The sequence below is a fragment of the Pleurodeles waltl genome, chromosome 11 (genome assembly GCF_031143425.1).
Source record: "Pleurodeles waltl isolate 20211129_DDA chromosome 11, aPleWal1.hap1.20221129, whole genome shotgun sequence".
Classification (NCBI taxonomy): Eukaryota; Metazoa; Chordata; class Amphibia; order Caudata; family Salamandridae; genus Pleurodeles; species Pleurodeles waltl.
This window is the reverse complement of record NC_090450.1, coordinates 240,865,603-240,892,251: the sequence shown is the minus strand read 5'-3', so window position 1 is coordinate 240,892,251 and position 26,649 is coordinate 240,865,603. Positions and strand designations below refer to the sequence as shown.

General features: G+C 42.7%; 1 protein-coding gene across 1 annotated transcript in view; it reads left to right on the top strand.

Annotated features, from left to right (window-relative positions):
* WDFY1 (WD repeat and FYVE domain containing 1) overlaps positions 1-26,649 on the top strand; it is a 213,021-nt gene that overhangs the window by 75,027 nt on the left and 111,345 nt on the right. The window contains exon 5 of the mRNA XM_069213483.1: positions 2,972-3,122. Within this exon, the coding sequence (XP_069069584.1) occupies positions 2,972-3,122 (151 nt within the window). The remainder of the gene's footprint in view (positions 1-2,971; positions 3,123-26,649) is intronic.

Genomic DNA, 26,649 nt, shown 5'->3' with positions numbered 1-26,649 from the left:
CGGAGTGACCCGCTAGGCAATGAAAGTGAACTTCCAGTGCATCAGGCCATTGTTAATATTATTTTCTTCTGCCAGAAAAAAACTCCTGCTTTGGGATATTCTTCTTGCAGAGCATGCCAAACAGTGCATCAGACATGTTGTTGACATGGCAAAGGATCAGTGCGTTCATTCGAGCCACCACATCAGTGACTCCACTGAATGGACAGAGATCTCCGTCTGCGTGGAAGTTATATCTAAACTTATGCCACCAGTCCTTTGCCAGGGAAGTGGAGTTCATGGCGTCCACTGACATGTAGAACTGGCCACCAGGGTGTAATTTAGCTCCAGAATTTTTCATACTCTTTGAAGTTCAGGAAACGTCCACAATTAAATAGCTAAGCTGGAAGCCATGGACGTCGTACCCCAAAACAATTACCTACAAAATCCCTGGGCTTCAAAGTTGACAATTGCTCCATCTTGAACTGCATCTAGAGGAACTGGCCAGAAATGCCAGTTTGCAACATAAAATACTCCGAATCTAAAACATTTTTGCCTAAACAGGACCTTAATTTGCTCCATTGTCAGGGCTCCCCTGATCTCGCCTGACACATATGTAAACACTGCACTGAGGTGACCGCACGGCATGCAACACAAAAAGTTCTCCAACACACCTGCCCCTGCTTCCCTTGAATGACTACAATTGAATTCCAGGTTTTACAGTAAGATTTTACTTCTGCGTTGGTTCTGTGACAGATTTCAGCAGGTGGACCTGCACAATAAGTTAAAGGGGAAAACAACTGGGGGAAAACACATTTGTAGTTCAGTTACGGTAAACACAGATCTGCAATAATTCCACATTTCCGACTCCAAAACTCAACATTGAGTTGTTTACTGCACTCAGTAAATACCAAACCTCAGGCATCGACCTCTGCTAGATGTGGTAAATGCACCACGTTCCGAAATTCTCAGTGCTTTAGATTGTTAGATAAATTGTATGATGATAGGCTCAACCATACGAAAAGCGTGATGTGTGTACTCTGCATTCAACATGAAAAGGTATTGCCTGTAACTGCAGAAAGCACAATGGAAGTGCTGAGTGAAAATATAGAAATTTTAAAGTTTCTTTAAAAAAACGGGCACCTTTGGCAATCGCATTTGCTGGCGGGTTTTATCATCACAGTAGTAGCGATCAAACAGGGAGACCGCCACAAGAAAATTCACAGCATTAGACTCAAGGGACGCGTCTTAGTAGCCTCTACATGTTGCAAACCTTGCTCGGTAAAAATGTTCAGTCCTGTATTGTAAAAAAAAAAAAGAGTAAATCTGTGCATTAATCTTGCAGATGGCAGTTTGACAATTAAGGTGCAGATGTGACTTAATTCTGTTTTTGCAACAAGGCTAATTTGTGTACTGGTTTCGTGCTGGCTCTTGTTATTATAAAGTCACTATCAGTATAGGGGAGATTATCTGAAGACATTTGGATCAGTTAATTAAGTAGGGGCATCAGCACAATAAAACCAAGAATTGATTGAGAGTCAAGAACAACGAAATGAGGAGTACTGTGTCAGTATTCAGTATGGTTCCTTTAAAGTGCAGGGCTATGTATAGTTCATGCAGAGTGCAGGGCCATGTAGATGACTGTCATCCTTAGGTTTGGATGGTTTGGCACTTAAGGATTAGTTTGCCCAGAATATGGGGGGCAGCGAACAACGTTCATGATGGACCCATGAAATGAAACTGGTGATGGTGATGACGTGCTATGCTGTGAAAGGTCACCCAACTTTTAATCTCACTATGACTTAAAATATCAGGTGTTTATTGTTATCTATCAGAGGGACTCCGATCAACCTCAGAACAATGATATCCTGAGCTGTCCCAATGGTATTCGAACTATGACGGTGTTGAAAAACAGATCCCTGAAGAAGATGCACTGGTTGACTGAGCCACAAGACCTTTGTATTAAGTGGGCTGTCTGTTGATTTGCAAGGAGCTATAGTTTTAGATGAGATGGGGTAACTCGCTTCCTCTGATGGTCAATTGTCAGGAGAGGTTGGAAAGACGTTTACAGTCCAGTTTGGCCACAAGAGGACATATATGGTGCTTTTAGTCCATTTCTCTGCAGTACATGCAGTTCAAATAATATATCTTGAATGTATATATTACTTCAGTAGTACCTGCAGTGCTTCATTTGAGCCGGTGGTTGCCTCATGATCCCACCCGCACTCATTTTTAGGGACCGGCACTTATTTGTCTTTCAGAAATTTCAAGAGAGGTAAAAAAAACACTAAGCAAAAGACAGAAGAGAAAGACGGAAAAATTGCCAGAAAGGAAGAAAGCTGAGCCTGCACGAGTGAGATAAAGGGCCAGGAAGTGTTTTGCAGTGCCCAACGTGTATTTGAACCGGTTGCAGGCTTGTGAGCAGAGTTTAGAGCACTGGCACTCGTTATTTTACTAATGAAGCACTAAGTACCTAGTGCAGATCTCTGAAGGCAGGAGTGATATTTCGGTGCTGTGTAGTGCTCCAAAGCATGATGGAGGTTTCATACTAGTGGGCAGTGGATTTCCACCGTGGTTTACAATTAAAGTGATGACATGTTTAATTCCCTTCTGTTTAAGTTCTTGACAACCTAGACTGTATCTATTGATTCAGTATATTACAATGATGACAACACAGAACATGTTTCACCTGTATATAAAATCACTAACCAATCGAGAGAAGAAGAATTGTGAATATAGGAACTGCCAAACACATTTTCATATTGTTTTGGAATTGTTTGCAAGTTGTTTGCATCAATGTTTAGATGAATTACTTGGCATAATCCTTGTTTTACAATTTTTGCAAACTTTGCTATTCTTTGAATGCATGTGTTACCTGTCTTTGCGATGTCTTGCAGTTGCACTTATTAAAATATGTGTTTCATGGCACTGTATAATGTAGCTAGTTTATGCTGAATAACTGTATGAACCTGTTTTGCCTCTTGTAATTGTGTAGCTCATCAGAACCGAGTGACGGCAGCCATCTTCTCCTTGGCAACAGAATGGATTATCAGCACGGGGCATGATAAATGCGTTAGCTGGATGTGTACCATGAGCGGGACCATGTTGGGCCGATACTACTTCAACTCTTGGGCTTCCTGCTTACAGTATCCTTTTTATGGTCTGTCTTGAAAGTGAAGCTGTTGAGACAATTATGTAATCATCAGTAGGTAGGGACTCTGGCTTCATCCACATGTTGGGCTGCAGGAGTACATGTTTTGATTGGGCAGAATGTGTGTGCTTCCATAAAAAAGTGCCTGCCCTCCACACAGCTGTGATTATTTCATTTATTCAGATGCCTGAGCTTGATCTTTTAGGGCCACAAACAAGACACTGAACTGCCATTAAAGTGTCTTGGATAATTAGATGATGATGTTGTGTTTGTCTAACAGCACCAAAGATGGGGGAAAGGCAGTCATTAACCTAAATGGATGTTTAGGTCTGGCTTTACAGTCACTTGACTTTCTAACCTGCACCAATATTATTGTAGTATTGTAGTTATTTGCTTACACACAGATTGATATCCATTCCCATGCTTTTTACTTGTAATGCTTCATGTTACCATACAAAATTCCTTCAAAGCCAGACCTGTTATATTTGTCAATACTTGTTACATGTTGACATGTAGTGGTGCAGTCAATCTGCGTCATGTTTTAGTGAAATTTGAAGAGAGTGCAGAAATGTCAAGTCACCTCGCCACGTCCACTGCTTGCTGCCCTCTCACAGATGAGTGCTGTCATTACCCTTGTCTTATTGCACCGCGCCTTGGTGAAAGCATGATATTGTGATTCTGCAAATGCTGATTACTGCACTTGCCTATTGTAACTTCAGGCATTAACACCTAATTGAGAGCTGCTTTGTGAGGCAGTGCCATTTCACGTAAGTTGTGTCGACTGAATGAGTATTAGCCTCTTCAAACTGTAACTGTGTGTGGTTGTCATTTGTAGTAAGAGTATTGGCCATGCAGCCAGCAAGAGCTTTATGGAGTCTTTGTTCATGTGAGCGACTTCTCAGTGCCTCATGCTGATGTTGTGAATGTGAGGAGAAAATCTTCAGCTTGGATGGTCTTTGAGGTAATGATTAGTCTGTGTCCCTGGCCATGACATGTTCTACACCAGCACCTTTGTTCTCCAATGTGGAGAGAAGCTAAAGAGCCTTTGGCCTCACTTACTATTTGATATCAGTGCAATTTAGGGAGACTCTTACCGCACCCTGGGAGTTGTGGGATTTGTTTGATGGGCTTCTTTCTATGGGCAGAGTTATTATTCATTAGTTATGGCAAGGATTTGGAACCCTAACTGCATGCATGGAGAATTATGATCAGACTGTGCCTTTTCTCCACTGCAGAGCTCTTTCTCAAATCTGGGAAGATGTTGTGCTGTTGCAGCTACCTTTAAAGTCTTTTCAGGTCTTGCATGCGGACACCTGAAGCTGTTTCTCAGAAACCTCACGGTACCAGAACAATACTACATGCATACAGTATACAACACAGGGAGAGTAACCCTGGTAGTAAAAAGGTGATTCTTGGATAGAGGCAATTTGAGGAGAGGTAATGAAAGGCACTCTGCAACAGGCATTTCTGCACCATTGCTATGGTGCTGAGTGACTGTGAAAGATCGTTTTTGGTAGGGATTTGAACAATTGTGCATCAGGAGGGTAGAGCAGGGGAAAGGTGCTGTGACTGCTGATGGCTCCTGCATAAATGCCAGCATTTTAAAACTGTAAAGTGAAAACTAAATGGGGGAAATGCCTGTCCCCATTAACTTTAATTGAAGCAGAGGACATTTTAGGGGGACGCCAGCTAAAATAAAGATATTTTTGGCTTCAAAAATAGGGAGTCTCCCTCCCGCCTCAATCGGATCTGTTAGCATATATGTTCCTGTCTCCTTACGGGGCTGCTGGTGATGGAACCATTGCCTTTTAAAATAAAAGGACTGAACATGATTTGGCCACAAAATGTGCCCAAATTAGACATGTTGAATCTTGTAACACTGATATAATATGAACATGATTATGCCACGAGCTGATTGGACAACGTCTTACAGACATGAGGAACTTGTACCCCAGAAAGCAAGCTGCAAAACAAACACCTTCATCAGAGGCATGCAAAATAGCTGAAATGGTGAAACTGAGCCCTACATTCTACAATTTTTGGAGTTTCGAGACATAGCAAATCTCCAGTTGGGCAACTAGCACATATGAGAAACAGAGAAATAATGAAACCCTGCTGTTCTTCACATTACATTTCTTGAAAATAAGCTATTTTCACTGAATCTTAGTTATTAATGTGAACCAGTGCCTATGACAAGACTGTAAGATACAATAGATACGCAAAACTGTAAATAAACATATCATCAAGATTGAGCTTCAGAGCAACCTCTTTGATTTTCAATTTGAAACCGTTGCATCTGGAGAGAATAGATATCAGTGACAATACCACATCACCACCTCCATAGTTCAAAATATCTCAGGACTGCATTGGTCATTCAGTCTATTTGGAATCTTCCCTAGTAGTGCTTTTTGTAAAACACAACAAAGTCAATTGAACAGCCATTGAGAAATACACCTTGTAATAAATACCCTAGAATAACAAGCAGATTGTTGGGTTGGACGTGCGTTTGTTCTTCGGTATTGGAGTCATTCTTTTTGAACACTTCATTTCTTTGTAAGTTGTATCTTTCTTGGATATATATAATTTTTTTTAGTTCATCGCTTCCTTTTGGGTCCAGATTTTTGCTCTGGCTAGATGTATGCTGTCTTGTTCTCCTATTTCATCCTAGGGCCTTTGGCTCCCAGTCCCGCTGTGGCCAAAGAATTGAGAACTCAGCTGTATGCCTTTGTTTACAGCAGGGATTGGCCACATAGTCTGACCGCAAGGTAAGGTTCAGAGAAACAATCAATTGTAAGTGTTTGCTCTCACATCCTTACTTTCATTACTACTTCCATTTACACTCCTAACTTAGTCTGGTAACCCACATCACAGCTAAACTAACTGTGGTTAGTTGGCTGACCTAGTGCTTTACAAAACAGTGGCTCGTATTAAGATTGAATCCTATACCCAGCCGTTGAGGCTCCCAGATGAGAAGGATTCCCCATTGAAGCACACATACAGCCTTGAGGAAGCCTGCCTACAACACTCTCACCTCTCAACAATATCCTTGAGTCGTTTCTTAACTCCCTGTAAAGAAGGAGTTGGATCACAATTGGTCACATGTACAGCTTAACAAAACTGTTCCCAGCAGTCAGTCGTCCCTTTGGGATTGGTAACTTATGTAAACTCTGAGGTGAAACTGAAAAAAACAAAAATTATCTGCTTAGTTTTATTGGAGAAGCCAAACTCTTCCAACTCTCTCCTTCATCTACCTAGAAAAGCAGCCCATGCTCAATTGGCTCTATCAATAGCAAGTGCAGACTGTCTCAGTCACACACATCTTCATTAAACTCTGACATCATAGCTAATAAGTTTATCACAAGTCAGTTGTGTAAATCGTGCAACTAATTAAAATATACATTGAAAATGCATAAGTTCTATTTTTCTGTTCAATCAATAAATAAAACTTTATTCGTCACATTTGACCATAAAAGGATCAAATAAAACAAATACACATAATTTAAAACAGAAATAACCCACCACATAATAGTATTCATTAATTAAAACATGCATTACAAGTTTGAAATGACATTTCATCATCTCAGAACTATTTATAATTTACAACCAAGGAAGGAATATATAATTAACCCTCATGTCTGCTTCTAATGGCTCGTGCAGGTCTTATAAATGGCCATACCAACTTCTGTTGTTTCCACCCATTAAAGACAATTGAGTGCATTCTTGTGATGTCTTATATTTGTTCTTCTCAAGCATGGTGATAGAAATATCCTATGTGGATTGTCAAACAACGGGTAGAACAGAATAACGTGCAAAGGGCTCTGAGGTGTAAAATTATCACAAGGACGATTTGGCAGCCTCTTAAACAAATTCCTGAAATAGAAAACGCACATAAAAATGTACATTATTTAACCTAAATCTAGCTAAATAAAAACCTTTGCTGAAGATGTTCAAAGAAAGCAAAATATTCCTCGACCTCCTTGGAATTAACCAGGTTTATATAATCCGTCACTGTCTGCATATTCACCACTCTTTGCCAGTCGTTGGTCTTACAGATGCTCCTTTTGAAAAAAAAATTAAAATGTATTTATTTATACGTTTTGAAAGTACAACAATTATAACAGTCCCCTCTTCTATAACAGCATTATCACCAAGGACCCCGTCTAGTGTGACAAAATTCGGCAATGTTACAAACTAATAAAACCGCAATGGGCAAATTGTAGGGGTCATGGACAACAGCTGTCCGCATTCGGGGAGTAAAAACAAGTACAACCAACATAAATATAGCAAGGCGGCCGGAACGGGCAAGACAACACTGGCAAACATCTCACAGCTCGCATCTTCTTACAGGCAGGGTGACACAGCCATTCCCAAAATGCGTATCAATTAACTCTAGCACATATCACTCAATAAGCAATCTCCAGATACTCACGCAAAGGCGCCCAAATATCTTGCGGTTTTACACATGCTTCTTAAAGTATATTTTTGCCCTTTCTGTAAAGACTGAGGTAACTAAAACAGGCTTTGTAAACAAATCACCCAATCTTATTGTGTTTAATGATTGTTTTGTATAATTCAACCAGGGCATTCTTTCCATTCTATCCAAGGTTACACACTGTTCCATGACAGATCTTGTAAACGCAAGTTCCGGTATTAGCCAGATCCTGATAGATAACATAGGGGCAATCTGAGCCATATCCTCCAAGAAATCCAAGTTCCTGATGTACAATAAGTGAAGCTATGGTAGGTGGGATTTGCAAAATATGACAAATGAAGCGATTTTTCACCAATTGGAGACAACTAAGGTTTATGTGGCCCCACACCCCAGCCCCATACAGCCCAACTGATACACATTTATTTTTATATAAAAGTAGCAATTCTTTTATCCGTTTGGCTCCTAACCTGGCTGAAAAACAAAGAATTGCTTCCATGGCACCTTGCACTTGAGTTTTCCTGGTTTTGAATAAATGAACCCATGTTAGGGGTGTATCAAAAGGGATACCAGGGTAATAAAAATTTAGAACTCTATTACCCCTCCACTACATGTGTCCTCGACTTTGTCTTTTTATGGCCCATGATCATCATAAAGGACTTGATGAAGTTAACTTTAAGATGTTCGTTCCAATGAAAGATATAAGCAATTCCAATAGCATTTGCAGAGCATTTGCCTTTTGGGCAATACAAACCGCGTCATCCGCATACAGGAGACATGATATTCAACGGCCCCAGCCTTCAGAGGATCTACACCATTTGTGGCTAAAAATACATTCAGCTCATATATATATATATATTAATCATCAACAGATGGAACAATGACCATCCGACGGCTGCACCTCTCCCTTGGTTAAATCCCAATCCTTAGAACGAAGTTGAATTCAACAATACGGAGTTAAATTGTATCGATTTTATTCCGTATATTACTATAATAGTTACACAGTATCCTGCAATGGAATGTCATCGCGTTTCGGCAAAACGCCTTCTACTGGACAAACTCGCCATTTGACCGACACCATATATACGGGAAAGACTCCATCATTTGTTTTCATTACATACTAGTGTGATCTACTGCGGCAGCCATCTTTAAACATGCAAAAAACAAAGGACAATCAGCATCTCAGTGTCCAATTTTAACTCAACTCTAATTACATAAGCTATTTTTATTAATCTAATCTAGTCAACATTTATAGTGTTATAGGTTATAGTGTATCCCACATATATTTCATTAATATGTAATGCACGCCAATACTATGATAAAGGCTTAACAGACAATTAATTAATTAGTTGAAAATTACAAATTGTTAATCAATTCTATGTCTCATTGATATATTCACCTAATGTGCAGCAAAATCATTGCACATAGCTCATTTATATATATGTATATATATATGTTCGATGGCATGTGTAGCTGCAGATACACATGCTGTGCACATCCCGCCATCCGGTGTTGGGCTCGGAGTGTTACAAGTTGTTTTGCTTCGAAGAAGTCTTTTCGATTCACGAGACCGAGGGACTCCTCCCATTTCGGCTCCATTGCGTATGGGCGTCGACTGCATCTTAGATTGTTTTTTTTCCGCCATCGGGTTCGGACGTGTTCCTTTTCGCTCCGTGTTTCGGGTCGGAATTTTAGTTAGAATCTCGGAAAAATCGTCGGTATTGTTTGCGTTCGGTATCGGGTTAGTTACAACAGATCAACACCGACTTTTGAAGAGCTCCGGTGGCCCTTTGGGGTTTTTTCGATCACCCGTCGGGGCCTGGTCGGCCCGGCCACATGTCTCTTCAAGGCTGATGGAACGGACCCCATTCCGCTTCTGCCCAAAATGCCATAACAAGTATCCATATACAGATCAGCATCTGGTCTGTAACTTGTGTTTGTCGCCGGAACACAAGGAAGATACTTGTGAAGCTTGTCGAATGTTTCGGTCCAGGAAGACACTAAGAGACCGAAGAGCAAGGAGACTGCAAATGGCGTCGGCGCCGACAGGACAAGAGCGTTTCGAGGAGGAGGAGGAAGAAACATTCTCCATCCATGAATCGGACTCGGATGAGATCGATCCCGAAGAAACGCCGAAAACCGTGAGTAAGATGTCGAAACACAAAACTCACGAAAAAACCACTAAAGCCCAGGGGACGCCACCGCCAACAGGCCATGGCTTAACCCGAAAAATAGGTGACCGATCAACGGCACCGAAAAAGGGCACGCTGGGGGCGAAGTCATCCGACTCCGGTCGAGATACCGCCACACAGCAATCTCGGGCTCAAGATAGTGGCTCCGAGCAGGTTCGGCACCGAGATAGCGGCACCGAAATGGGTCGGCACCGAGAGACCACGACACCGAAAGCAAAGAAGGTTTCGTCGGAACCGAAAAAAGCAGCCGATAAGGTTTCGATACCAAAACATCCGGCCTCGGAACCGAAAATGAGTTCCTACACTGAGGAACAAGGACTGTCCACACAAATGAAAACACATAGATTTGGACAGGAATTGGAAACAATAGAGCCAGACTATACACAAAGAAGGCTCCATATCCAAAAAGAAACAGGGAAGATCAGTACTCTCCCTCCGATTAAAATGAAACGTAAACTTGCCTTTCAGGACAAAGACAAGCAGCCACAGGCAAAAGTGGCTAAACAAGTAACCCCGCCACCATCTCCACAATGCTCTCCGCAACCATCACCGGTAACCACTCCACCAATGATGCAATCCCCAACTCATACAGGAATGAGTCAAGATGACCCTGATGCATGGGACCTTTATGACGCACCAGTGTCAGATAATAGTCCTGAATGTTATCCAGCTAGACCGTCGCCACCAGAGGATAGTACAGACTACGCACAGGTGGTGTCGAGAGCAGCAGCATTTCATAATGTCAGCCTGCATGCTGAGCCCATTGAAGACGACTTTCTTTTTAACACACTGTCGTCCACACACAGCCAGTATCAAAGTCTTCCTATGCTACCCGGAATGCTAAAACACTCCAAACAAGTGTTTGAAGAGCCTGTAAAAGGAAGGGCTATTACTCCAAGAGTGGAGAAAAAATATAAACCGCCACCAACAGACCCCGTGTACATCACACAACAGCTAACACCGGACTCAGTTGTAGTAGGGGCAGCGCGCAAAAGAGCGAACTAACATACTTCAGGAGATGCACCACCTCCAGATAAAGAAAGCAGAAAATTCGACGCAGCAGGCAAAAGGGTGGCGGCACAGGCAGCAAACCAGTGGCGTATTGCCAATTCACAGGCTTTGTTGGCCAGATACGATAGGGCCCATTGGGACGAAATGCAACACTTTATAGAACATTTGCACAAGGAGTTCCAAAAGAGAGCGCAGCAAGTAGTAGAAGAAGGACAGAGTATCTCCAACAATCAGATACGGTCAGCAATGGATGCTGCAGACACAGCTGCTAGAACTGTCAACACAGCAGTAACAATAAGGAGACATGCATGGCTGCGTACATCAGAATTTAAACCAGAAATACAGCAAGCTGTGCTGAATATGCCATTCAACGGACAGCAGTTGTTTGGGCCGGAGGTGGACACTGCGGTCGAAAAACTTAAAAAAGACACTGACACGGCCAAAGCCATGGGCGCACTCTACTCCCCACAGGGCAGAGGCACATTTCGAAAAACACAGTTTAGAGGGGGGTTTCGAGGACAAAGCACAGAACCCACAACCTCACAGACAAGACCCACTTACCAGAGCCAGTATCAGCGGGGAAGTTTTCGGGGACAATATAGAGGGGGACAATTCCAAAAGAATAGAGGAAAGTTCCAAAGTCCCAAAACTCCTCAAAACAAACAGTGACTTCCAAGTCACACATCCCCAACACATAACATCTGTGGGGGGGAGACTAACCAAATTTTACAAACATTGGGAGGAAATAACAACAGACACTTGGGTCCTAGCAATTATCCAGCTTGGTTATTGCATAGAATTTCTCAAATTCTCTCCAAACGTCCCACCGAAAACACACAGTATGTCAAAACAACATATAGATCTTCTAGGACTAGAGGTTCAGGCATTGCTACTAAAAGAAGCAATAGAATTAATACCAAAACACCAGAAAGGAACAGGAGTTTACTCTCTGTACTTTCTCATACCCAAAAAAAACAAAACTCTGAGACCTATATTAGATCTCCGAACATTAAATACCTACATCAAATCAGATCACTTTCACATGGTGACATTACAAGACGTAATTCCACTACTCAAACAACAAGACTACATGACAACACTAGACCTAAAGGATGCATATTTCCATATACCGATACATCATTCACACAGAAAGTACTTAAGGTTTGTATTCCAGGGGATACATTACCAATTCAAGGTGTTACCATTCGGAATAACAACTGCACCAATAGTTTTTACAAAGTGCCTGGCAGTAGTAGCTGCACATATCAGAAGGGAGCAAATACATGTGTTCCCGTACCTAGACGATTGGTTAATCAAAACCAACACACTAGAAAAATGTTCACAACACACAAAGTATGTCATAGAAACCCTCCACAAACTAGGTTTCTCAATCAACTACACAAAGTCACACCTTATACCGTGCCAAACACAGCAATACTTAGGGGCGACAATCAACACAGCAAAAGGGATTGCCACTCCAAGCCCACAAAGGGTTCAGGCATTTCACAATGTAATACAGGCCATGTATCCAAAACAAATAATACAAGTCAAAATGGTGATAAAACTCCTAGGCATGATGTCCTCATGCATAGCCATTGTCCCAAACGCAAGGTTGCACATGCGGCCCTTACAACAGTGCCTAGCATCACAGTGGTCACAGGCACAGGGTCAACTTCTAGATCTGGTGTTGGTAGACCGCCAAACATACACCTCGCTTCAATGGTGGAACAGTATAAATTTAAACAAAGGGCGGCCTTTCCAAGACCCAGTGCCACAATATGTAATAACGACAGATGCCTCCATGATAGGGTCGGGAGCACACCTCAATCAATACAGCATCCAAGGACAATGGGACACTCACCAAAATATGTTTCACATAAATCACTTAGAACTATTGGCAGTATTTCTAGCGCTGAAAGCATTTCAACCCATAATAAGCCACAAACACATTCTTGTCAAAACAGACAACATGACAACGATGTATTACCTAAACAAAAAGGGAGGGACACACTCAACACAGTTGTGTCTCCTGGCACAAAGAATAGGGCATTGGGCGATTCACAACCACATTCGCCTAATAGCACAATTTATTCCAGGAATTCAGAATCAGTTAGCAGACAATCTCTCTCGGGATCACCAACAGATCCACGAATGGGAGATTCACCCCCAAATACTAAATACTTACTTCCAGAGTTGGGGAACACCACAAATAGATCTATTTGCAACAAAGGAAAACGCAAAATGCCAAAACTTCGCATCCAGGTACCCACAAGATCAGTCTCAGGGCAATGCGTTATGGATGAGTTGGTCAGGGATATTTGCTTACGCTTTTCCCCCTCTCCCACTCCTTCCATATCTAGTAAACAAGTTGAGTCAAAACAAACTCAAACTCATACTAATAGCACCAACATGGGCAAGACAACCTTGGTACACAACACTACTAGACCTTTCAGTAGTGCCCCATGTCAAACTACCAAACAGACCAGATCTGTTAACGCAACACAAACAACAGATCAGACACCCAAATCCAGCATCGCTGAATCTAGCAATCTGGCTCCTGAAGTCCTAGAGTTCGGACACTTAGACCTTACACATGAATGTATGGAGGTCATAAAACAAGCTAGGAAACCTACCACTAGACATTGCTATGCAAATAAGTGGAAAAGATTTGTTTATTACTGCCGTAATAATCAAATTCAACCCTTACAAGCATCTGCCAAAGACATCGTAGGATACTTACTACATTTGCAAAAGTCAAAGCTAGCTTTTTCTTCCATTAAGATACATCTTACAGCAATTTCAGCTTACCTGCAAATTACGCACTCAACTTCTCTATTTAGGATACCAGTCATAAAAGCATTTATGGAAGGTCTAAAGAGAATTATACCACCAAGAACACCACCAGTTCCTTCATGGAACCTCAACATTGTCTTAACACGACTCATGGGTCCACCTTTTGAGCCCATGCACTCTTGTGAAATGCAATACTTAACATGGAAAGTTGCATTTTTAATTGCCATCACATCTTTAAGAAGAGTAAGTGAGATTCAAGCATTTACCATACAAGAACCATTTATTCAAATACACAAGCATAAAGTAGTTCTACGGACAAATCCTAAATTTTTACCAAAAGTCATATCACCATTCCACTTAAATCAAACAGTAGAATTACCAGTGTTCTTCCCACAGCCAGACTCTGTAGCTGAAAGAGCACTACATACATTAGACATCAAAAGAGCGTTAATGTACTACATTGACAGAACAAAACTAATTCGAAAAACAAAACAATTATTTATTGCTTTCCAAAAACCTCATACAGGAAATCCAATTTCTAAACAAGGCATTGCTAGATGGATAGTTAAGTGCATTCAAACCTGTTATCTTAAAGCAAAAAGAGATCTGCCTATTACACCAAAGGCACACTCAACTAGAAAGAAAGGTGCTACCATGGCCTTTCTAGGAAATATTCCAATGACCGAAATATGTAAGGCAGCTACATGGTCTAACCCTCATACATTTACCAAACACTACTGTGTAGATGTGCTAACAGCACAACAAGCCACAGTAGGCCAAGCAGTACTACGAACATTGTTTCAAACAACTTCAGCTCCTACAGGCTGAACCACCGCTTTTGGGGAGATAACCGCTTACTAGTCTATGCACAGCATGTGTATCTGCAGCTACACATGCCATTGAACGGAAAATGTCACTTACCCAGTGTACATCTGTTCGTGGCATTAGTCGCTGCAGATTCACATGCGCCCACCCGCCTCCCCGGGAGCCTGTAACCGTTTAGAAGTTTATCTTGAACATCTGTATATTTGTAAATATATTACTTTAAACTACATTATGTACATTACTCCATTGCATGGGCACTATTACTAGCATACACAACTCCTACCTCACCCTCTGCGGGGGAAAACAATCTAAGATGGAGTCGACGCCCATGCGCAATGGAGCCGAAATGGGAGGAGTCCCTCGGTCTCGTGACTGGAAAAGACTTCTTCGAAGAAAAACAACTTGTAACACTCCGAGCCCAACACCAGATGGCGGGATGTGCACAGCATGTGAATCTGCAGCGACTAATGCCACGAACAGATGTACACTGGGTAAGTGACATTTTCCATATATATATATATATATATATATATATATATATATATATATATATATATATATATATATATATATATATACACAGGGAGTGCATAATTATTAGGCAAGTTGTATTTTTGAGGATTAATTTTATTATTGAACAACAACCATGTTCTCAATGAACCCAAAAAACTCATTAATATCAAAACTGAATATTTTTGGAAGTAGTTTTTAGTTTGTTTTTAGTTTTAGCTATGTTAGGGGGATATCTGTGTGTGCAGGTGACTATCACTGTGCATAATTATTAGGCAACTTAACAAAAAAAAATATATACCCATTTCAATTATTTATCATTACCAGTGAAACCAATATAACATCTCAACATTCACAAATATACATTTCTGACATTCAAAAACAAAACAAGAACAAATCAGTGACCAATATAGCCACCTTTCTTTGCAAGGACACTCAAAAGCCTGCCATCCATGGATTCTGTCAGTGTTTTGATCTGTTCACCATCAACATTGCATGCAGCAGCAACCACAGCCTCCCAGACACTGTTCAGAGAGGTGTACTGTTTTCCCTCCTTGTAAATCTCACATTTGATGATGGACCACAGGTTCTCAATGGGGTTCAGATCAGGTGAACAAGGAGGCCATGTCATTAGATTTCCTTCTTTTATACCCTTTCTTGCCAGCCACGCTGTGGAGTACTTGGACGCGTGTGATGGAGCATTGTCCTGCATGAAAATCATGTTTTTCTTGAAGGATGCAGACTTCTTCCTGTACCACTGCTTGAAGAAGGTGTCTTCCAGGAACTGGCAGTAGGACTGGGAGTTGAGCTTGACTCTATCCTCAACCCGAAAAGGCCCCACAAGCTCATCTTTGATGATACCAGCCCAAACCAGTACTCCACCTCCACCTTGCTGGCGTCTGAGTCGGACTGGAGCTCTCTGCCCTTTACCAATCCAGCCACGGGCCCATCCATCTGGCCCATCAATACTCACTCTCATTTCATCAGTCCATAAAACCTTAGAAAAATCAGTCTTGAGATATTTCTTGGCCCAGTCTTGACGTTTCAGCTTGTGTGTCTTGTTCAGTGGTGGTCGTCTTTCAGCCTTTCTTACCTTGGCCATGTCTCTGAGTATTGCACACCTTGTGCTTTTGGGCACTCCAGTGATGTTGCAGCTCTGAAATATGGCCAAACTGGTGGCAAGTGGCATCGTGGCAGCTGCACGCTTGACTTTTCTCAGTTCATGGGCAGTTAATTTGCGCCTTGGTTTTTCCACACGCTTCTTGCGACCCTGTTGACTATTTTGAATGAAACGCTTGATTGTTCGATGCTCACGCTTCAGAAGCTTTGCAATTTTAAGAGTGCTGCATCCCTCTGCAAGATATCTCACTATTTTTTACTTTTCTGAGCCTGTCAAGTCCTTCTTTTGACTCATTTTGCCAAAGGAAAGGAAGTTGCCTAATAATTATGCACACCTGATATAGGGTGTTGATGTCATTAGACCACATCCCTTCTCATTACAGAGATGCACATCACCTAATATGCTTAATTGGTAGTAGGCTTTCGAGCCTATACAGCTTGGAGTAAGACAACATGCATAAAGAGGATGATGTGGTCAAAATACTCATTTGCCTAATAATTCTGCACTCCCTGTATATATATATATATAATTATTAATAATTATATGTTCGATGGCATCTGTCGCTGTAGATACGCATGTTCTGCAATAGCTCGCCATCTGGTGTTGGGCCGGAGTGTTACAAGTTGTTTTTCTTCGAAGAAGTCTTTCGAGTCACGGGACCGAGTGACTCCTCCTTTTGTCTCCATTGCGCATGGGCGTCGACTCCATCCTCGATTGTTTTTTTTCCGCCATCGGGTTCGGACGTGTTCCTGTCGCTCCGAGTTTCGGAACGGAAAATTAGCTAATTTCGGAAGATTTTCGTCGGTATTGTTGCGTTCGGGATCGGCGTACTTAGATTCCACACCGCATCGAAGATCGAAGAGCTCCGGTGCCCTTCGGGGTAGTTTTTCGATCCTCCGTCGGGGCCTGGTCGGCCCGACCGCGTGCTGAAGAACGCCGATGGAACGGACCCCGTTTCGTTTCTGCCCCAAATGCCACAATAAATACCCCTACACAGACCAACACTTGGTCTGCAACCTGTGCCTGTCACCTGAGCACAGCGAAGACACCTGCGAGGCCTGTCGTGCGTTCCGGTCCCGAAAAACACTCCGAGACCGTCGAGCCAGAAGACTTCAAATGGCGTCCGCACCGACAGCCCAACGGGAGTTCGAGGAACAGGAAGAAGAAGGTACCTTCTCGTTCCAAGACTCAGACTCCGAAGGATTCGACGACACACAAACCGTGAGTAAGACGTCGAAAACCACACAAAGAAACATTTACAAGGCCCAGGGGACGCCACTGCCACCAGGCCATGGCTCCACCCATAAATTCGGTGACCGACCGTCGGCACCGAAAAAGGCCAAAACAGTGCCGAGATCGTCCGACTCCGGTCGAGACACCGGCACGCAGCCTTCTCGGGACCGAGAAAGTGCTGGAGACAAGCCTCGACACCGAGATGCCGGTGTGGACACGGCTCGACGCCGAGACAGCGGCACCGAAACAGATCGGCGCCGAGAGGTTTCGGCCCCGAAAAGGAAAAAAGTCACCTCGGAGCCGAAAAAACACGCAGACAAAGTTTCAACGCCGAAACAAACTGCAAGCGACCCAGCTTCAGGCTCTTATACAGAAGAGCACTCGCTAACCTCCCAAATGCAAAAGCATAGGTTTGAGGAAGAGCTACAAGCAACTGATGTGGACCATACGCAAAAGCGTATCTTCATTCAGCAGGGGACAGGTAAAATAAGCACCCTTCCCCCCATTAGGAGAAAGAGAAGGTTGGAGTTCCAGACGGAACAAGCACCACAACCAAAAGTGGTTAAAAGAATTACACCACCACCCTCTCCTCCGCCCGTGATTACCGTTTCACCAGCACAAACTCCATCTCACTCCCCAGCTCACACCACCATGAGCCAGGGTGACCAAGATCAGGACGCATGGGACCTATACGATGCCCCAGTGTCAGATAACAGCCCGGAGGCCTACCCTACAAAGCCATCTCCACCAGAAGACAGCACCACGTACTCTCAGGTGGTGGCCAGAGCAGCACAATTTCATAACGTAAGCCTCCACTCAGAACAGGTCGAGGATGATTTCTTGTTCAACACACTCTCCTCCACCCACAGCTCCTACCAAAGCCTGCCTATGCTCCCTGGTATGCTCCGGCACGCAAAAGACATATTTAAGGAGCCGGTCAAAAGTAGGGCAATCACACCAAGGGTGGAAAAGAAGTATAAGCCGCCTCCTACGGACCCGGTTTTCATCACTACACAGCTGCCACCAGACTCTGTTGTTGTAGGAGCAGCTAGGAAAAGGGCCAACTCTCACACATCTGGAGATGCACCACCCCCAGATAAAGAAAGCCGCAAGTTCGATGCAGCTGGTAAAAGAGTCGCAGCACAAGCTGCAAACCAGTGGCGCATCGCGAACTCCCAGGCACTACTTGCGCGCTATGACAGAGCCCACTGGGACGAGATGCAACATCTCATTGAACATCTGCCCAAGGACTTCCAAAATAGGGCGAAACAAGTGGTTGAGGAGGGACAGACCATCTCCAACAACCAGATACGTTCCTCCATGGACGCTGCAGATACAGCTGCACGGACAATTAATACATCTGTAACTATCAGACGGCATGCATGGCTCCGAACGTCTGGATTTAAACCAGAGATTCAACAAGCAGTTCTCAATATGCCTTTTAATGAAAAAGAACTGTTCGGTCCAGAAGTGGACACAGCGATTGAGAAACTCAAAAAAGATACGGACACTGCCAAAGCCATGGGCGCACTCTACTCCCCGCAGAGCAGAGGGAATTACAGCACATTCCGTAAAACGCCCTTTCGAGGGGGGTTTCGGGGTCAAAGCACACAAGCCAGCACCTCACAAGCAACACCGTCCACTTACCAGGGACAGTATAGAGGAGGTTTTCGGGGACAATATAGAGGAGGGCAATTCCCTAGAAATAGAGGGAGATTTCAAAGCCCCAAAACCCCTACTACTAAACAATGACTCACATGTCACTCACCCCCTCCACACAACACCAGTGGGGGGAAGAATAGGTCATTATTACAAAGCATGGGAGGAAATCACTACAGACACTTGGGTTCTAGCAATTATCCAACATGGTTATTGCATAGAATTTCTACAATTCCCTCCAAACATACCACCAAAAGCACAAAATTTAACAACACACCATTCCAATCTCCTGGAGATAGAAGTGCAGGCACTATTGCAAAAGAATGCAATCGAATTAGTGCCAAACACACAGATAAACACAGGAGTTTACTCACTGTACTTTCTGATACCAAAGAAGGACAAAACGCTGAGACCAATCCTAGACCTCAGAGTAGTGAACACATTCATCAAATCAGACCACTTCCACATGGTCACACTACAAGAAGTATTGCCATTGCTAAAACTACACGACTACATGGCAACTTTAGACCTCAAGGATGCTTATTTCCATATACCAATACACCCATCTCACAGGAAATACCTAAGGTTTGTATTCAAAGGAATACATTACCAATTCAAGGTACTGCCTTTCGGATTAACAACCGCTCCAAGAGTCTTTACCAAATGTCTAGCGGTAGTCGCTGCACACATAAGAAGGCAGCAAATACATGTGTTCCCATATTTGGACGACTGGCTAATCAAGGCCCATTCGTTCATACAGTGCTCAAATCACACAAATCAGATCATACAAACCCTCTTCAAACTCGGGTTCACCGTCAATTTCACAAAATCCAAAATTCTGCCACGCAAGGTACAACAATACCTGGGAGCCATAATAGACACATCAAAGGGAGTAGCCACTCCAAGTCCACAAAGAATTCAAAATTTCAACACCATCATACAACGCATGTATCCAACACAAAAGATACAGGCAAAGATGGTATTACAACTCCTAGGCATGATGTCATCATGCATAGCCATTGTCCCAAACGCAAGACTGCACATGAGGCCCTTACAACAATGCCTAGCATCACAGTGGTCTCAAGCACAGGGTCACCTTCTAGATCTGGTGTTAATAGACCGCCAAACTTACCTCTCGCTTCTGTGGTGGAACAACATAAATTTAAACAAGGGGCGGCCTTTCCAAGACCCAGTGCCACAATACGTAATAACAACAGATGCTTCCATGACAGGGTGGGGAGCACACCTCGATCAACACAGCATACAAGGACAATGGAACGTACATCAAACAAAACTGCATATCAATCACCTAGAACTTCTAGCAGTTTTTCAAGCACTAAAAGCTTTCCAACCAATAATCGTTCACAAATACATTCTCGTCAAAACAGACAACATGACAACAATGTATTATCTAAACAAGCAGGGAGGGACGCACTCCACGCAGTTAAGCCTGCTAGCACAAAAAATTTGGCATTGGGCAATTCACAACCAAATTCGCCTAATTGCACAGTTTATACCAGGGATACAAAATCAACTCGCAGACAATCTCTCTCGAGATCACCAACAGGTCCACGAATGGGAAATTCACCCCCAAATTCTGAACACTTATTTCAAACTCTGGGGAACACCTCAGATAGACTTGTTTGCGACAAGGGAGAACGCAAAATGCCAAAACTTCGCATCCAGGTACCCACACAAACAATCCCAAGGCAATGCCCTATGGATGAACTGGTCAGGGATATTTGCTTACGCTTTTCCTCCTCTCCCTCTCCTTCCTTACCTGGTAAACAAACTCAGTCAAAGCAAACTCAAACTCATATTGATAGCACCAACTTGGGCAAGGCAACCCTGGTACACAACGCTGCTAGACCTATCAGTGGTACCCTGCATCAAATTGCCCAACAGGCCAAATCTGTTGACACAGCACAACCAAAAGATCAGACACCCAGATCCAGCATCGCTGAATCTAGCAATCTGGCTCCTGAAATCCTAGAATTCGGGCACTTACAACTTACCCAAGAATGTATGGAAGTCATAAAACAAGCAAGAAGGCCATCCACCAGGCACTGCTATGCAAGTAAATGGAAGAGGTTTGTTTGCTACTGCCATATTAATCAAATACAACCATTACACACAACTCCAGAACATGTAGTGGGTTACTTGCTTCACTTACAAAAATCTAACCTAGCTTTCTCTTCCATTAAGATTCACCTTGCAGCAATATCTGCATACCTGCAGACTACCTATTCAACTTCCCTATATAAAATACCAGTCATTAAAGCATTCATGGAGGGCCTTAGGAGAATTATACCACCAAGAACACCACCTGTTCCTTCATGGAACCTAAATGTTGTCCTAACTAGACTTATGGGTCCACCTTTTGAACCCATGCACTCCTGCGACATACAGTTCCTAACCTGGAAGGTGGCATTTCTCATCGCCATTACTTCCCTGAGAAGAGTAAGCGAGATTCAGGCGTTTACTATACAAGAACCTTTTATACAACTACACAAAAATAAAGTCGTCCTGAGGACCAATCCTAAATTTTTGCCAAAGGTTATTTCACCGTTCCATCTAAATCAAACAGTGGAACTTCCAGTGTTCTTTCCACAGCCAGATACCGTAGCTGAAAGGGCACTACATACATTAGATGTCAAAAGAGCATTAATGTATTACATTGACAGAACAAGAAACATCAGAAAGACTAAACAACTCTTTATTGCATTTCAAAAACCTCACGCAGGAAACCCAATTTCAAAACAAGGTATAGCCAGATGGATAGTTAAATGCATCCAAATCTGCTACCTTAAAGCTAAACTACAGCTGCCCATTACACCAAGGGCACACTCAACCAGAAAGAAAGGTGCTACCATGGCCTTTCTAGGAAACATCCCAATGCAAGAAATATGTAAGGCAGCCACATGGTCTACGCCTCACACATTCACCAAGCACTACTGTGTAGACGTGTTATCCGCACAACAAGCCACAGTAGGTCAAGCCGTATTAAGGACATTATTTCAGACTACTTCCACTCCTACAGGCTGATCCACCGCTTTTGGGGAAATAACTGCTTACTAGTCTATGCAGAACATGCGTATCTACAGCGACAGATGCCATCGAACTGAAAATGTCACTTACCCAGTGTACATCTGTTCGTGGCATCAGTCGCAGTAGATTCGCATGTGCCCACCCGCCTCCCCGGGAGCCTGTAGCAGTTTGGAAGTTACCTTCAATTATTTCTATATGTATCATCTCAACCTTAAATAGGTGCATACTTAGTCACTCCATTGCATGGGCACTATTACTACAATTCAACTCCTACCTCACCCTCTGCGGGGAAAAACAATCGAGGATGGAGTCGACGCCCATGCGCAATGGAGACAAAAGGAGGAGTCACTCGGTCCCGTGACTCGAAAGACTTCTTCGAAGAAAAACAACTTGTAACACTCCGGCCCAACACCAGATGGCGAGCTATTGCAGAACATGCGAATCTACTGCAACTGATGCCACGAACAGATGTACACTGGGTAAGTGACATTTTCAATATATATATTAAAAAGCAAAACGGGGCCAATATATACCCTTGCCTGACCCCTCTATTTGTCCTAATTGGGTCAGTACATTCTCCATTTTTCCCAAACCACATTTTAATACTACTGTTTGAGTACAATTTCTTCAGTATATCTATTAAAGCTGCCTCCACCCCAATGGACTCCAACTTTATCCACAACTTCTCCGTATTAACATTATCAAATGCACAGGAGAGGACCATAAATCCTAAATGCAGAGCACCACCCCTGGCACCAACATACTTCCCTACCTGGAAGGTTACATTTGAGAATTGCTCCACCGTATCTACTCCTGGGCAAAAACCATACTGTACTGGAGTAAGAATATTCTGCTCTTCTGCCCAGACTTCTAGGCCTGTTAGCAGTACTGGTCCCAGCACTTTAGATGTAGTATCTAGTAAGGAAATCGGTCTATAACAGGATGGTCGGTTTTAATTCCCTTTGTGAAAATAGGGACTACCACTGCCTCTTGCCAAGAGAAGGGCAAAGGGCAGCATATTGCTGCCCTCACAGCATTCATTAGCAGAGGGCCCCATAGATCAATATTAGTCTTAAACAAATCCATAGGGACACCATCTGGGCCTGCCACTTTGTTAGAAGAAGCCTTTCTAATGGCCAACATTACCTCTTTGCAGTCTATTGATTTGCCTAATACCACCCTCAGGGTCTGATCAATGTTACCACCATCTACTGCATCCACATCCAGCATATCCTGGTCATCAACCTGGTCAGATAAATTTGTATAGTGTGCCACTCATGCTTCTGCTGGGATAAAACATTCAATCCCCATTGACTTGTGTTCCATAAAAAAAGAATGATCAATGACTTTCCAGAAACGGGCCTGGCCTCTCGCTTTCATGGCTCCCTCTAGTTCTTCCCGGGGCGCTTTCTGAATATCTGCTTTCCTTGCAGCCAGGATATCCTTATAAGCCTTCCTAGCCCACCTCACCTCCCCCTTGTCTCTTGGCACCGCTTTAAGGGCTTGTCGAAGGACCTGATGAGTCACCCTGCAGGCTTTATCAAACCAGGCACAGCGATTATTTTCAGCTTTCCCCTTTCTTATAACCAATAGAGCTGACACTTTGCCACAAATGGAGGATTGCATGTGGGTTAGCTTCTGGGTTAAGACAGGCGGCCATAGCCACTTCTCTCTCCTGTACAGAATTCTGCAAAAACTCTCCCCACCTTCACTTTATCCCATTTCCTCTTCAACCCTCCCTTACCTGAAACAGTCAGAATGCTTTCAGATCTGTAATGGGCTCTATCATAACTTAGTTCCACTTGCACTCCCAGGGCACCATGATCACTCATATACAGTTCGTGCTGATAGCAATATATTTCATTATTTCCACCAAGACAATAATACGTTCAATGGTGCTAGGTCTGCCATGGCCATGGAAGGTTGGGGGTGTCACACCCGGACTGAAATAGAAATTTGAGGCAAATAACAAATTATGTTTCATAAGCATCGTATTTAACACCTCCCCATGCGCATTATGAAGAAAATGTGTAATTGGATTACCCTCAGGATTAGTCAGCCCACAGACGGGTGTATTATACAATTTACAAAGCTCTAATTAAAGTTTCCTGCCCATAATAACATTGCCTGAAATTTCAGGTTGGTGAATACCTTTTCTAAAATCTCCTCCCGCTCTTCCATCACCTTTGATAAAGTATAATCAAAGATATAATAATAATATTAATTCACAATAACCAATTTCCCGAACGCTTTAAATGTCACCTGAAGAACTTGAAACCAACTGGAGGTGTAGAGATGTGACACTGTGATGCCTTTTTGCTCAACCCTTAGGCGATGCTACCGCAGGAGAGCAATAGGAGTGATAACCATCCATCTGAATAGCAGAGACTGCCTGTGTTTCCTGTAATAAGATCACATCATATTCCTTTAAAAATGCTGACCATTCTGGGTTATCCAATTTAGAACTCACTCCAGCAGTATTCCAAGAAATAATGGCACTTTTTAACCCCCTCACTTTACTCTCACCTTATTTATCTTCTACTCACAGGGAGACCAGGGACCCTTCACCCAGTTCACCCATTAGGTTATTCTCCTCTCCCTTATCCTTGCTAAACTGAATCTCAGACCCAAACTGTCAATCCATGCTGTCCAGTCCTATAAGTGGTGCAAAATGATTCTGAGTAGTAAAGTCTGGCCCCCGTGAATGCGTTTCCCCTTAACTTTAATCTGAGTTGATAATGGGTGTGGTCTTATCAAAGGCTTATGATAGCCCAAGGGGAGAGCCTGAATACCATTAACCTCATCTTGTGTATATGAGAGGGCATTTAGTAATGCTATTACCGTTTTGGTGCCTTTAAAATTACCACAACACACTCTAGGTCCTGGCTATGTGGGGCACATCTAACTTTCCTTACCTTTGTCACAAGCATAATATCTTCAAAGAGCTCTACACCTCACCTCAAATTTTTCCTTAACCAATGAACCACCTTTAATTTCAGGTCTTAAACCTGTTCATCCTTCCCTGCAGGTAAGGAAGGCACATTTTTCAGCACTATAACATATGGAGTACAGGCTGGGGTTAAATGCAGATGTTTCTTCGTACTATTACCTACCGCCCTTAGGACTGTACCCTTGTCGCAGGAACCTCACCCCGGCTCATTAAAAGCTGTATTGCAATTCCCTAAACAGTTACCATTCAGCAAAGAATTTTAGCCTACCTTTTGACTTTCACTTTTCCTACCTGAATATTAGGTGGGATAGACGTACTATTACCAGGTGGCTCTACCAATGCGTTCCCCTGCTTAGGTTGTTGTGAAGGAGCACCAATATCCTCCAATTTTGTCCAATCCTCTCTAGCCGGTCACAGATATTTTCATAAAACAGTTTCAATTTAGTATCCAAACTACTTAAAAAGTCTGTACACCACTTTTTAAACAGGGAACTAGATAAGTACTCTCCCTTTGTGGCTGACCCGCCTTACTCGTATCGAAAATGTGCTTCGCTTTACAGGTCCCCTTCTCAATGATAGATTGGTGCGGTTTTAAAGCCCTCCTCTTCTTCCCTTTCGAACATTTTTGGGTCCCCTCCCTTTTCCTTTTAGCTGTCAGAGTGTTCATATCACCCACCTCAATAATATCAATAACATCCAGCTGGGTTTCTGCAACGACATACAGATTATCTACTCCTCTAGGACTAACTGACTTCATTACTGCCGCAGTATTTTCAGGGGCCTACTGTGAATGGGGCTGTTGTGAATTCACTATTATTTCTGCCCCTGGCGACCCATAAAACTGATTTCCATTGTACTCTATCAATTCGCTGTTCCACTAAACCACTAGAGGAGTATATGATTAATGTTCATGATAGCTATAAATATAACCCATTAGAAGTCACTGAACAAATTTTCATTACTAAAGCATCTAAAAAAAACTCTGAAATGGCTTACACAAAAACAACAAAAAAGGTCTGTTATACCTGGCATAGATGTTCTGGGGAGAGGACCTGGATAGAGACCATATCTTATGGAGAAATGTCACTGTTCATGACTAAAGGGAAGTATTATGCAAGGTGGCCAGAAAGAAAAATATAGCCCATCCTACCTCGGGAGATAGGGTAATGTTATACCATGAATACTTCTTTACATGAAAGGGTGAAGAGATTTTCAGTGAATGATGGAGTGACTATTGTGATGTGCATGTGTCTGCATTTGGTAGGTGGCTTGAACTTCTCTTAATCTTTCATGGCATTGTAATAATGTATTTAAATAAACACAAAGCACCTGTTTACGAGTTGCTTGTAATATTAACCCGTGTAGGTTGGAGTTAAGAGTTTGATGGTATTTTACTGAACCGATATTTATCGGATGTGTTAACTAACTCAACCTTCATTAAATTTTGACAGGTCAAACCTGCTGATATTTAACAGGGGAAAACATACATTATTTACCGCATTATGCAGATTTTGGTGCGTTAAACACCAAAATCCACATTAGTCCCCATAAATTCATAATAGGTGTCATTTATCGCACCCAATAAATAACATATTCCCTTAATCAGAGTGATAAACAATGTCTACTTGTAATCAGGCTCAAAGTAGTTACTGCCTATTTAATGGTGATAATTAAAATGGCATGTTACCAGCTGTTTTTGTTGTGTAAGGCTGTTATTTCCAGAGATGTTGAAGAGCAAATATAGTGATTTAT